Source organism: Eublepharis macularius, chromosome 12, assembly GCF_028583425.1.
Source record: "Eublepharis macularius isolate TG4126 chromosome 12, MPM_Emac_v1.0, whole genome shotgun sequence".
In the NCBI taxonomy this organism is placed as follows: Eukaryota; Metazoa; Chordata; class Lepidosauria; order Squamata; family Eublepharidae; genus Eublepharis; species Eublepharis macularius.
Genome location: NC_072801.1, coordinates 43,081,451 through 43,095,681, shown reverse-complemented (window position 1 = coordinate 43,095,681; position 14,231 = coordinate 43,081,451). Strand labels below are relative to the sequence as shown.

The 14,231-nt window shown below is 45.5% G+C and overlaps 1 protein-coding gene across 1 annotated transcript in view; it reads left to right on the top strand.

Annotated features, from left to right (window-relative positions):
* The window catches only part of SKAP1 (src kinase associated phosphoprotein 1), a 382,276-nt gene extending 368,607 nt beyond the window's left edge, over nucleotides 1-13,669 (top strand). The window contains exons 11-12 of the mRNA XM_054994890.1: nucleotides 10,883-10,991; nucleotides 13,375-13,669. Coding sequence (XP_054850865.1) covers nucleotides 10,883-10,984 — 102 coding nt within the window. The 3' untranslated portion in view covers nucleotides 10,985-10,991; nucleotides 13,375-13,669. The remainder of the gene's footprint in view (nucleotides 1-10,882; nucleotides 10,992-13,374) is intronic.
* The last annotated feature ends 562 nt before the right edge of the window (nucleotides 13,670-14,231 follow it).

Here is a 14,231-nt window from a genome sequence, read left to right as displayed (position 1 = left end):
AGAGGCTGCTTCCAGACTTCTTGTGTATACCAAGGACTTAATTCGAGACTGGGAACATCAACCTCTGGAAACTGTTTTCTGTGCCACAGCTCTGCTTAGAGATGTGAAATATTTACAGAGGAGGTTGTCTCTGCCCGTGCGTAAAGTATACCTCTTTTAACATTGAAGGCAGAATTAAATGTTGCAAGGCAACAATGGCAGCCCTGTGTTGCATTCTTTCCATCACAACATAGTGTGATGTTAAGTTTCACAGTATAGTGAAACTTAACCCCATGCCTTGATGACTTCTTGCCAGCATTGCTCCATATCATTGTTTGGCAGGAACATGAGCTCTGCCACTGTCACAGCTGTATGTCTCCCATAACACATCATGCCAACCTGTGTAGCTGCAGGATAACCTATTGAGATTTGAAGAAATAATTTCTGGACTTGAAGGTATTATTCCGGGCAAGCCTGGGGCCTGGCACCTCTTATTTCTAAAAATTTGGCCTTTGTGTTGATTATCTCCCACCATGAAACCTACTCAGTCTTACTGTCCCCTTCTGGATCGTACACGTGGCCATGTTGTCGTTTGCCAGTGCTCTCATCAGCACCATTCAAGATTTATTTCTTGATTGGTTTGCATTGCTGATGCTTAGAATAAGTTTTGTGGAAGCTGAGCTGCTGAGTTCCTTGCAAGAGCTAGCTCCTCAGCAGGTTTGCAAATATATCATAGTTATTACATAGTTATTACTCCAAACCAAAATTTACTACTTGCAAATAAATTCCTGTGATTTCATGGGGCGTTCTTAGGATTAGATCCAGCCAGATTTCCACAATTTTCCTTACTACAGCCCCCATCCCATATGGCTTTTGTCCACACAGGTGCCATGATCCCCAGCAGAGCCTTTTGGGGTGATCAAAGGAGTCCCTTTTTCACCAATGGAAAAACTGGTTGGATCCAACCCATTGTGAGGAGTACAACCAAAATCGGTGAATTTTGCAAACATTGAAATTTTGAAATAGGAAGGAGAGGAAGGCAGGTACTTTAATCTACCTCTGAGATCTAACTTTTGGCAAAAGGAGATGTCTTATTGCTTATGTTTTTAATGTGTCTTTAAAACTTCAACCTAGATGAATCTGAATATGAGAATACCCATCTTAATTTTATTAGATGAACAAGTGGAGTTGCTGGGTCAAAGTGAGGCCTTTAGAAAGATTAACTAACATAACAGGTTGGATCCTACCAGCTTTTTCGGTGGTGCAGCTGGATGGAGGGATGATCTCACTCAGTTCCTGCCTTCCTGCAGTTCTTTTTGTCCTCATGGGTCCTACAGCACCTGGTCAAGAGGGGCCACTTCTCCTAGTACCAGCGCAGAAGCTGCCAGTGTTGGAGATCAGGCCCTATCCATCAGTCTTGGGGAGGGGGGGGGACTTCAGAAGTTAACTGAGTCAGGAGGTAGATTGTGCACAGTCAGATCTGTATTCCAGATGTGTGTCTAGCAGATCGGCATCCTGGTAGAGTCATCCCATTTTTTGTAACTTTTTCACCATTCCAAAATACGACACAAGCATTTCGCAAGCTAGCTTCTGAGAGATTTGTCAAACCGGCACCTCAGATAGGGGCCAGACTCTTCTAGATCTGAAAGAGTTTCACACCAATTTCCAATTCATTAACATTTTAGCATTTCGGAGTCTGAAATCTTGACTTTCATAATTTTAAAATTTCATTTTAAAGAAAGCTATAGCTGGCTGATAAATTTTAAGGCAAGAACTCTAATCATAAATTATGCAAAACTCAGCACTGCACGCATTCTCCTGTTCCTTTTCTTCCACTAAAAAGCTTACATCTCAAAGCATCTATAATTAGAAGAATATAAATTTAATTTTTGCTTACAAATTAAAGTTAGGAGAATTTGAAAATAATTTTCCCCCACCTGATTCATTTTTGGTCTGGACTATGCACAAGTTAGAGCCAGTTTGGACAATATATTATGGCAGTGTTGTATATGGGAAAAGTAAAGTTGAAAAGATATTTGCCACATGCACAAAACCCAATGCGCAGAGCAGCTGCATGCCAGAATCACTGTCACCAGAAGGCTACCTGCACTGAAGCTGCAACTCTGGTAAAGTTCACTGAAACACTGCACTCCCTCTGTGAAGCACTGCCACAAATAATGGCTTCTGCTCCTGTGCGTGGCTGAAGGGCCATCTGAACTATCCCTTGAGCACACACCAAGCCTTCCCAGAGTTTAGCACAAACATTGCCTTGAGGTGCCCAGATTCAGAACAGTAACAAGTGACATTATAATAAAACAGCAAGGATCTCCATTCATAAGTAGAAAGATCTTTGTGAAGGCACTCAGAGCATATGATTTGCATGCAAGGGCTAGTCTCTAGCTTCTCCATCTCACAGATTCCCAGTAAGGAAACACTAAAAAGTCCTCTGCCTGCAGTCTTGAGGGAGCAGCTGCTGTGAGTCAGACACACAGCTGTAGAGACCAATGGTAAGGCAGATGTATATGTCCCCATGACTGCTAAGTGACCAATATTCACAACATAAAAGGTGCCCTTCTGCATCAAAGAAGTGGTCCATCTAGTCCAGCATCCACTTTGACACACTGGTCAACCAATTGCCCTGAAGGGCCAGCAAGTAGGATGTAGAGGCCAAGGTGGTGTAAAGGCTTGTGTTGCCTCCTTCCACTGGTATTTAGAAGTTGGCTTTCTCTAGACATGTAAGTCCCTTTTAGTCATTAGTGGCTAGTACCCATTGACTGACAGGAGCAGATGGCCATTGTAGCTACCAGGATGTCACCAAGTGGGCTGATGGCCTGACCCCCTACTTAAGAGTAGGCCAGCCCAGTGGCAGTGAGGACAACACCCAACTAAATCCCACATGCCACTGGGCAGGCAAGCTGGCTGACTCTTTCTCTATCCCTCTCTTTGGGGGGAGGGCAGGGCCCTTTTCCAGGCCCATTTTTTCCTCCAAGTCCACTCCTGTTCATAGACCTCTCTTCCAGGAATCTGCCTAATCCTCCTTTTAAAACCACCTAAGGAAGTGGCTGCTAGGACACTGGCAGCAAATTCCCCAATTTAATTACTCATTGAGTGAAGAACTGATGTCTGGTATCAAATGGGGAGCTCAGTGGAGAGTAGCTTCCATCCGGGTAGATTTGAGCCCCAGAACCTCTTTTTATGTACATATATATTCAGTGCCATTTGGAGTCCTGAGATTCTTCCATCCCGCCTGTCAAAGGCGTCTCAGTGGTCATCTTGGGTAGTTGCTGAGCTGTCATGCGGAACGTTCCACAAATAAGGAAACAGTGGGAACAGGGGCAGACGGAAATTAAAAGCGAGCAGCTCTGTCGCAGGGGTTTTCATTCTCTTTTCCAGGCTTACGAGAGCTGCCTGCTGCTTGCTCCCCACCCCCTGCTGCTACCTGCTTGCAAAAGCACTTTCTCGCGGCACGGTAGAGAGAGTCCAGACACTGAGACAGGAGGCGTGCAAAGGACACCCGTGACGCTGCTGGAAAAGCAGTAAAAGCCCACAAGGAGGCTGAGAGTAGCCAGGAAATCTCCCCCACGCTGCTTGTCAGCTGCCTATTTTGCTTTACGCAGGATGTCCTTTCTCATAGTTTTAGATGTCATTTTCCCCTTCGCTGGTGGACACTAGTGGCATAAACTCCTCTGCATCTGTATGTGCATAACCCCACTGAAGAACCACCATCCCTCCATCGGCTGAGCAGCACACAGCTGCTGTTACCAATTTGTTGTTGACATGGAATTTGGGAACCTGATGGTAGATAATTTTTTTTTTATTTTTACTTTGGATTTTTTTTTGCATCTTTGTATTTGGAGAGGGTATAATCTCTGAGCTAAGTTTATGGCAGATTCTTCAAATAATTTAACATGCATTAGTTAACGCACATACCCACACGCCAGGGATCCTGCCACCCTTGCTCTATCTGACTGTGGCCCACTCTCAGAACCCAAAACACAACCATTTTCTCCTTGAGTTGGACCCAACAATTTCTTTACTCAGTCTTGCCCAATTTTCTTCCTTATTACAGCCCTGGTTCCACATGACTGTTGTCAGGGCAGGCCCCGTGAATCCCACATAGCCATGGAGAGGGAGTGGAATCCAAGGGATTCCCAGTTCCCCTTTTCACCAGTGGCTAAGCTGGGAGGATCCATGGCTGATGTTTCATACAGGACGTCACCTCAAGTTAGGGTTGCCAGCTCCTGGTTGGAAAATTCCTGGAGATTTGGGGGATGGAGCCTGGAGAGGGTGGGGTTTGGGAGGGAGAGGGACTTCAGCTGGCTATAATGCCACAGAGTGCACCCTCCAAAGCAGCCATTTTCTCCAGGGGAACTGATCTTTGTAACCTGGAGATCAGTTGTAATTCCCGGAGATCTCCAGCCACCACCTGGAGGCTGGCAGCCCTACCTCAAGTAGACTTTGCCAGGCCTTTGTATGTGACAGTTTTTCTGTTCTAGCAATTTCAGGTGGGTCTGCAGTAGAAGAACAAGATTTGAGTCCAGTAGCACCTTAAAGACCAAGAAGAGTTAAGCTGACGAAGGGATATCATGTACTGTGCTGCGGGATGGGGGCAAATGGCACATGAAGGCCTTTACTTTAGCCAAGGATACCTTTGGGTTGAGACTCAGTTGTGAGGGATTTGCCACACTGTTCCTGAAGAGGGGCTGATTTCTGTTAGAAATTAATAGTAATAACAATTTGATGTATATACTGCCCTTCAGGACAACTCTATACCAAATTAATCCAAGTGCCCTCAGTCGCTGAACACAACCTACTCCCTTTCCCTGGCTGTGAGTGATTTTTGTTAAAATGGATGTCACTTTGAGGGGTTATTTAAGCTTAGCCTTTGTCTAGCACCCAGAGACTTCCAAAGCCAGAGAGAGGCCACGCAGGATGCTCTTGCCCTTTGTACTTCATTCAACCCAGAATGATTCCTCCCAGATCATTGGAGAGGACATATTGAGACAGGAGTCTGACCTCTAAGTGATAGGGATTTAGAAGTTAAAAACCAGCCCCTTGAACTGTGACCAGAAGACAGCAGGGATCCCATTAGAGAAACATGAGTTATTAATAGTCTAAATAAATAAAATACATTTTTAAATAACCCAGAGTAATTGCTGGGTTGCTGCAGTGCCGAATCTTGGGGTGGGGGCTGTGGGATGAGAAGAAAAGCATCTCTGAGCTAAGTGTGAGAGCAGTGTTGTGGGCTCTGGTTTGGATGGGTGGCCAAAAAAGGGCCCTGAGCTTCTTTTAGTACAGGTGGACACTCTTTACATGGGATTGCTCTGAACAGCCACCTCTGGGTCAGGCTGACCTTGGAGCATAGGATGCACCCCAAGTCAAAGTATCCTGTGTTCACTGATGTTTGCTTCACCATTTTCTGCTGAAGAAGCCATCCCGTCCATCATCGCCCTACCCCCTGCCCAAATCAATCCCCCTTGCAAAGCAAACCCCCAAACCTCCGGCATCAGCAGCTTCTCTCTAGAAGCTGGTGAATTAGCACCTCCAGACGCAAAGCAGGGTTCACCTCGGGCCGGGACTCTGCCAGTGCAACTTCCTCGGTTTTAATAGTTTAATAAAAATTAGCATAATTAACGAACATCTGTATGATCCAGAGCGGTGTAATTTGGCACTTGGAAACGAGAGCTTAAACATTATTGCTGGGAGTTTAATGTTGTTTTAATTCTTTCTGGCACAGTGTGGGGAAATAAAGCGCCCAGCGCCGATGCTTCTTGCCTTGCTCTCATTTGCATTCCATTCTTCTTCTTTTTTTTTTATTATGAGCAATCGCCAACTCCCCAGCAATCCATCAAAGCTGAAATTGTTTTAAAATATCTCGTAGCGCTCAGGCCGCCACAACACATGGAAGGTGGGTCGGGTTCTCCAATCCGTGCATGTCATTACATCTGCCCAATCTAGCACAGCTACTCCCCCTTTTCTGTCCCCCCCCCAAGTGCTTTTGGGTTAGTTCACACATGCATGCTCATCACTTGATTACTCTGTGATAGAGCACAGACTGCAGCTCTCTCACATGTGGCTAGTAACCACAGCAGAACATGTGAACTGACCTTTTTCTTGGAAAAACACAGAGTTGGGTCTGATTGCCTTTTCTGCTGGTGAAGAAGGAAGCATGGGTCTCCTTTGATCACCCAAAAAGGATTCATGGGGGACCACAGGACATCCATAGGCAAAAGCCATGTGCGACGGGTGTGGTAGCAAGGAGGAGAACTGGGGAGATGGATTGGAAAAGCTGTCTGGATCAGACCCACAGGGTGGAACTGGGCTGTGATTTGTCTGTAATGACCCATTCACGCAGGCTGGAGAAAGCCAGTGTGGTGTAATGGTTAGAGTGTCAAAACTGTGATCTGGGACTCCCAAGTCCAAATGCCCGGTCTGCCATGAAAGCTCACTGGGTGACCTTTGCCCAGTCGTGTGCTCTCTCAGCCTAAGCTATCTCACAGGGTTGTTTTCATGAGGATAAAATGGAGGAGGAAGGAGATGTTGTAAGATGTGAGAAATAAATCCATAAATATGCAAGTCACCATTGATGTTCTGATCAGCAGGTGAAGGGAATTGCTGGGACTTAGACACGTCTAGAAATGATCTGAGCTTACTACATTTTACCACTAATTTGTGGGGAGCTTGTTATAAAAGGAAGCACTCTGTGTAACTATTTTGTTAACATTTTTGGCTACTATAGTAGAAAAGTGCAAGAGAATCCAGTCCCATCTACATGCAGATGGATCTTGTGCTGTCACCCAAAAAGAAGTCTCTCTGTGAGGAAAGGGCAAAGACCCCAGGAACTGGGCAGCAGGATGACACTGTTGTGTGCTTCTGCCTGCACACATGCATGTACACACCATGGCAGAAGTCCATTAGAACATCCTGCAGTTCTCTGAGCAGCATCAAAAGACTCCTCTGTCGACACCTTTATACAATCAGCGTCAGGAAGAGATAAAAGCTTTTCCGGCAGATTTCCTTTACCTTCAGGCTGCAGGTCGAGGGTTGCATGTTTGAAACTCTCCCACAAAAAGGAAGCTTCTTTCCTACAGAAAGCAAATAAGTCAGGGAGATTCTGGAGCTGATCTGCTGTGTGTTACCACTTGATTTACTGATTCGGTTTGGGGCTTTTTGCTGACTTATCAGGAGCTCTCTCTCTTTCTCCCTCTGTTTTTCTTTAAATTTCTTTGTCTTCCTTTTGTAAAAATACAAGCTGGCCTAAGCTTTAGGGATATAAATCAATAAGGCTACAATCCTAAATACACTTTCCTTAAGTAGAATGGGGTTTACTCCTGAGCAGACCTGCTTATGCTTGCTCCCAAAATCTTTTAGGGACTCAGTTGTGATGTTGCAAACAGATTTCAGGGTTGAGTTCTGATTCAACTAGGGTTGCCAACCGGCCTGGGGGGAAACGTCCTGTCCTCTTCATAGAGGTTTAATATGTAGAAATGGTCATCTGAAGTTTTTGATGGCAAGCAGGTAAATAACATCCCATTAAGTCTCTGTTGAAGGAACAGGACTTTTTTTTCTCTCCAGGCCCTTGGCAACCCATGTTCCCTATAGGATCATATCTAGAAATTGGCAACCCAAACCACAGGGTAGCTTGTTCCTAAGCTTTCTTATAAGGAGTTCCATCTTCTTTTTTACAGTTCCAAGGAGGGAAACTCTGCAGCTTCTCTGAGGCGGCTTGTTCCCTTCCAGAACTGCACTGATAGGTGGAAGGGTTTCCTGATGCTTAACTTGCATGTGCCTGCCAGTCACTAGTGCAGTGATCCCTAACATGGTGCTCACCAATGTGTTTTTTGGTGCCCACTCTGTCCCATCCCAAACACACATTTCCCCAAAGCAACAAGCTTGTCCTGGTTTTCCTCCATCTCTTTGGAGCAGGAGATGTTTCAGACGACTCCAAGAGGCATTGCCTTTCTGTCTGTAGGAAGCATCCACACAGACATATCCATTTTCATCACAGGAGGACGCTTGGCTTGGAACCCCCCAGAATTTAGGACTGGATCCAGACCCTGTGGCAGGCATTCAGTGGTGCCACCCACTCTGTGTCCTCAGCAATCCAAATGTGCTCATAGGCTCATCAAGTTTGGGGCCCCCTGCCCTAGTGACTTAAAACTCATTGCTATCTAAAACCTCCCTGTCAATATGCCAGGTTGTGAGTGTGAAGGTCCATGGACATTCACATTGCCAGTGAAAGGAGAACCTTGCCCAGTAATGCCCATCCCATTGAGCCGTGTTTCTTCTCCCCATGAAGCCGTTGTGACTAGGGGCATTGTGTTAGTGGGAAGAGGCATCCTTCTCCCCTTGGTGTGATTGAATCCCTTTGCGGTTGACCTAGTTGAACCTCCTAGAATATGTAAAATATGGTCTGACACCAGAGCAGCAGAAGGATCACTTTCTCCTGTATGAATCTGCCTGCTTACTGAAGTCTTCAGTGGATGGTCTGCTCCATACACCACTGCTAGTAAGACGTCCAGTGCAGGGCGACCAGGAGGGCCTTATCTGAGATGGCTCCCCAGGTGACTGAATTCTACCACTGATGTTTGCCTGGAGCTTACTCTTCTTCTCCTGTAGTGTTTAAAGTGTCAGACTAGGATCTGGAAGACTGGAGTTCAAACTCCCACTCTGCCTTGGAAGCTCGCTGAATGACTTTCAGTTGCTCCTTCTTTGCCCACCTAATCTAATTCACTGGGTTGTTACTGTGAAGATAAAATGGAGGAGGGGAGGATGATGTTGTAAGCACTTTGGGTTGCATGAAGCTGATTTTTCCTGAATCGGGTGATTGGTCTATCAAGCTCTGTATTGTCGACTCAGACTGGCAGCAGCTCTCTGGATTCTCAGGCAGAGGTCTTTCACATCCCCTGACGCTTTCAGCTGGAGATGCTGGGAACTGAACCTGGGACCTTCTGCTTGCTAAGCAAATGCCCTACTACTGAGCCACGGCCCCTTCCTATTTGTATGGTAAAAACATCATTTCATGTGGTGTGTACATTCTTAATTTTGGTCTTCCTCCCTTCTCTTTGACACATATGACTCATGAAAGTGCCATATACTGAAATCAGTCTACTCTGAGTGGCAGTGGCTCCCCAGAGTCTCAGGTAGAGAGGTCTTTCACATCATCTAATCCTTTTAGCTGGTGATGCTGGGGATTGAACCTGGCAGCTTTTGCATGTAAAGCAGATGCTCTGCCACAGAGCCACAGCCCCTCCCCCATAGGCCCCCACAAAGGAGAAAAGCATAGTATAAATCAGGGCTTTTTTTCTAGGAAAAGAGGTGGTGGAATTCAGTGGGTTGCCAGCACAGGGGGCAACTCCTGGTGGGAGGTGGTGCCTCTGGTACCACATGCGCATGTGCAAAGTGCGCACACACTCCCAGGACTGCACAATGATGTCATTTTGGGTCAGCTGAAACGGGGGGGGGGGGTTAAAATTTAAATCACCCTCGGGGAAAATGGTCACATGGCCGGTGGCCCCGCCCCCTGATCTCCAGACAGAGGGGAGTTTAGATTGCCCTCCGTGCTGCAGCGGCAGGGAGGACAATCTAAACTCCCCTCAGTCTGGAGATCAGGGGGCAGGGCCACCGGCCATGTGACCATTTTCAAGAGGTGCTGGAAATCCGTTCCACGGCATTCCAGCTGGGAAAGAAGCCCTGGTATAAATATTTAAAACATGGTCAGGATTTTACACCAAGTATTTTATGTTACTACTGTGTTTCTGCTTCTAGTATGAGGTAGTTGTTAAAATTTTGGACTAGAATCTGCCCTGAAAGCTCACTGGGTTACCTTGGGCCAATTGCACTCTCTCAGCCTAACATACCTCACGGGGTTGTTGTGATGGTAAAATGGAGGCAAGGAGAATGATGTAAGCTACTTTGGCCCCCCCTTGTGGAGAAAGGTGGGTTATCAAAGAAGAAAATAAAATAAAACTAAACTTGCTTTCTTTGACATTTTAGTCCATTGGATTATTGCATTAAACTGTTTTTGCTAGCCATGTTGGATGCTTTTCTTAGAGAAGCAGGTTATAAATATGTGATACAAATGAATACTCCATCCTTTTTATGCAGCATCATTGCAGCCATTGTGCACAATCCAATGAGCACTTCACTTCCCACTGACACACAAGGTGTGTGTAATGCCAAATCCACTGCGACTCATCCAACTAGACACCCCAAACAAAAGTAGCATTTGCACCTTGGTCTGTGCCCCTGGATTGTTTGCTCTCACACCCAAGGAGCCGTTCAACTTTTTACTGTCAGAGGCTCCAATGTGCCTCTCAGTCCAGGTAATGGGATGTATTGCAGTGGGAGGGGACTAAACAGGCCCCACTGAATCTTGCAATGATTTCCTCCAGTGTTCAAATGGTGGGTTGTGCAGCTTGTTTACTTAAGGGGCCTGTTTAGATGCCCATATGAAGAAAATAAGCAGGACTTGCCTGTCTAATGGGGCTGTTGTTGTTCTTAAATTACACTTGTAAAAGGCCTAATAACAATACTTATCATTTACATAGCACTTCAATGACATTACTTCAGTAATCCGTAAGAACGCCCAGTAAGGTTAGTCACCGTGTTTATCCCCATATTGCGCATGTTGGGGCTGAGGCTCAGCATTTTTCAGTGCATTAAGGAAGATTTGGAAACAGAATAAAAACACTGCAGTTCTCTTAGGGGATCCAGTGGCAGGAAAGTGTGGCAAGGGAATGTAAATGTGCCCAGCATTGCATAGAAAAGCTCTGTGGCGAGGTCAGGAATCCAGCACCTTTTCTGCTTTTCACCTGAAGGCTTTCTTCAGCTCTACCCTTCCATCCCTCTCCCCTCCCCACCCAGCTGTTCCAGTCAATGCTGTCCCTTGCTTTATTTCCAGGAATACAACATGTATGGCTGGTGGGTCGGAGAGCTGAACAATGTGGTAGGGATTGTCCCAAAGGAATACCTCGTGCCAGCCTACGACATGGAAGACATTTGAGCAGCAGGTAGAACTGAAGCCTTGGTTCAAGGGGGTACGGAGACCGGGGGAGGGAGAGTAAGAAGGCAATGAATGGGGAGTTAGGGTGTGATGTTTTCCCAGGGAGAAATTTTCCTAAGCCCTAAACCATGCCCTTGTAGAGCTCGTGTTCGTGCCAGTGGTGCCTGTGCTGAAGTTGCCGTTGATTGTGTCCCCTGGCTTAGATCTGCCAGCTTTCACTTTGCTGCCTGGCTTTACCGACTGGTAAGTCTGCACAGAGATACACAGTGGAATGTTCAGGCCCATCAGAGGAGCCTCAGCTTGTGCAACCGCACTAACACAGACCATAAAACTTCCTTCCACAGCTGCTTACTGCCTGGAAAGTTACCTGATCTGACTTGTGTATCAGCCGGCAGTCTTCCTCTTGAGGTGACTTGGAGTTAATCAAAGGGCATTTGAAAGCATTGAAGCACACTCTGCTCTTCTTTTCATATCCACTGGGAGGTGGTGCTCTTCTTTACCTTTGTGGTAAAAGATGCTTCAGAGGCTATCCAAAAGAAAAAAGGGGAGCTCTAGATGCAGTGTTTTTTTTTCCTTGTTTTTTTTTTAAAGAGGTCCTCAGGATGTTTCCCACTTCAGGAACCAAGCCTGTTGGCCAAAACAGGTGCTGGAACTGTGAAAAATGTTGCTGGTACTGCATATTGGCATGCACCACCAGAAAAAAAAGCCCTGCCTAGAACAGTGAGAATTTGGCAGCAAAGGGGTGGTGAGGGCTTGGCAGTTGCTTGTCTATTCTAATTTGGTGTTGGAGCTACCTGAATCTCTCTCTATATATATAGGGACACTATTTGGCCTCTTCTAAGCCAGAGAGAGAGAGAACGCAATGATACTGCCATGGTCAAATTCTGTAATCATTTAATCTAGCCAGGGTTGAACTGTTGTCTGGAGAACTGAGAGATAACCACCTTTTTTGCTTACCAGTTAAAGAGTGCTGTGTAACTCTGAATGCTTGCATGTCCTGACACCAACAGCAGCAGGCCTATATTAACTATGTCTTAAACATTATATGAACATTCATTTGCCTTTAGTATAGCTGTACAAAAAGTGTGACTGCAAGGAGAATCATGTAGGTTTTGGGTACTAAGGATTACATGTGTCTGTCAGCCCTGTCCTTTGACCTGGAAGCTTGGTCCTTTAGCCCAGATATGCCAGGAATGCTTATAAGTAATGATGAAGGGAAACTATCTTAAACATGCTCAGAGATCCTCTGATCCTTATTAGATATCATATGTTCTAGGATCCAAGCCCAGCCAGTGAAAAAAGCAGCCTTGGTGAACAGTGGCTTAAGTTAAACAATGAGCAGAAAGCCCTAGGGAAGATCTAGGAGTAAAGCAGGCAGTTGCGACATGGGCACAGGCTTTGTTGCAAAGGCACAGCAGTGTCTCTGTGGCTGAAATTTCCCCCACTTGCCTGGGTTAAACTGGGAGAATACTGTCTCTGGCTCCATCTTCTGGCCTCTCTGCTGGAGCAAATCAGGAAGTTCCCCACATTGGGAGAAAGAACGGAGGAGCATAGAGGTGAATTTTGAGATTACAACAGAATGAAATTGAGCAAGGTCAAGTCAGGAGGGAGAGAGGGAGAATATTTATACAGTATAGGGAAGGGGCAGAGGAGGAATAATTGAGAAGGCAGTGGTTAAAGAGTTAGGAGTTATGGATGATAATCAATTGCCATGATTTAAAAGGCCATTTTATTGAAAGGGTGGCCAACTTTCAACATGGAGAAATTAAATAATGCAAGGAACAGAGGGATATATGGCAAATCTGGACCTGTGGACCTGCATATACCATAGAGCCCTGCCTGTACTCCTCCCTCCCCACTTCATTAGGGCACAGAAGTGGGTAAATAGTGGCCTGTGCATGTTATCCAGTACCTGGTATCTGACTTGCCGCACACTTGGGCAAAAAGGCCAGCCCCCATTTTGCCTTCATTGCATAGTTGGCTCCAGTTTTCTGCGGAATCTGGGCAAGAGATGATAAAGTGGTACCACTTCCTGCCCTATGAAAGGTACACCACTCAGACCTTTAATTCTCCTTCTTGCAGGGAAAACAGCCAAGAGGAAGTCTTAGGGGTATTTCTGAAACCAAAGAGAGATACTCTGCACATTTTTGCAGTGGGGCCTCAATGCAGTGGAGCCTCGTGTTGAGGCAGTGGTGCTCTTCCTCTTTTGATACAGCATCAGCCTACATGCCTAGTTGTTAGGCAGTCTGTCACTCTTGCCTGTCTGTAACTCTCACCTGTTTAGATGGCACAGCATGGAGAAGAATAACTGGTAATATCTAATAATCATTGTTTGTTATATCTCATCCCAGGTATAATAGAATTCACATTTCTGTTGTGTTCACTCCTAGATCCCCAGGGATTGCGTCTCTTCTCATCCTCCGCTTTTCTGATCCAATAGAAGTGCGTCCCTGAAGCTTTTTTGTTATTCTTCACATGCACATCAGAAGAATTGCACATGCTCCTTAGCCCACATCGGGACACGTACAAAGGCAATGTCCGCTCTGTCATGATAGGATGTACATATCCTTAACTTTGCCTTGGTACTTTCTCTAGCTGGCTGCATCCAGCACATGCCCTCATTTTGGAAAGTTGCTCAGGACCTAAGGTGGTCAGAATTGTCACGCGTGTCATATTAGCATTGGTTTCCCCCACCCCCCAGAACACTCAAAAGGAATTGATGGTTTGATGAGAATCCAGAATAAACATTTTTGTTGTTTTCTGATTACAAATTGTTCATTGTGCTAAAGTTGTTCTCTCTTTTTTTGTTAGCCTGACAATCTAAATTATGTGGTTTTTAGTCAAAGTCCACAACATCTAGTACAGAATACAATGTCTAGAAAAAAACAATTACCCAGATAAAAGATAATCACCCGAGCTAGAGATTCCATTTGCATCAGAGACCCTGATATAATAATCAGAACCATTAAGAGATATATAAGTATGAATGATTAAAAGACAGCTTAGTGCCAAAATGTCTGGGTTGGTGTGTTACTCTAGAGGAACAGAGACCAGAAAGGAAAAGCCTCCACCCTCCCCTAGCTTTTAAACAAAATTTAGTTGCTGGCGGTGCTTAGGCCTCAGGAACAAATTGAATGTTTGTCAGTTTTGATTATTTATTGCTGCCTCATCAATGGACAGAGGTGATAGGAGTAGATTTAAGAGAAATGTTAGCAGCAGTACAAACACCCACAGTGGTGTGAGTGTT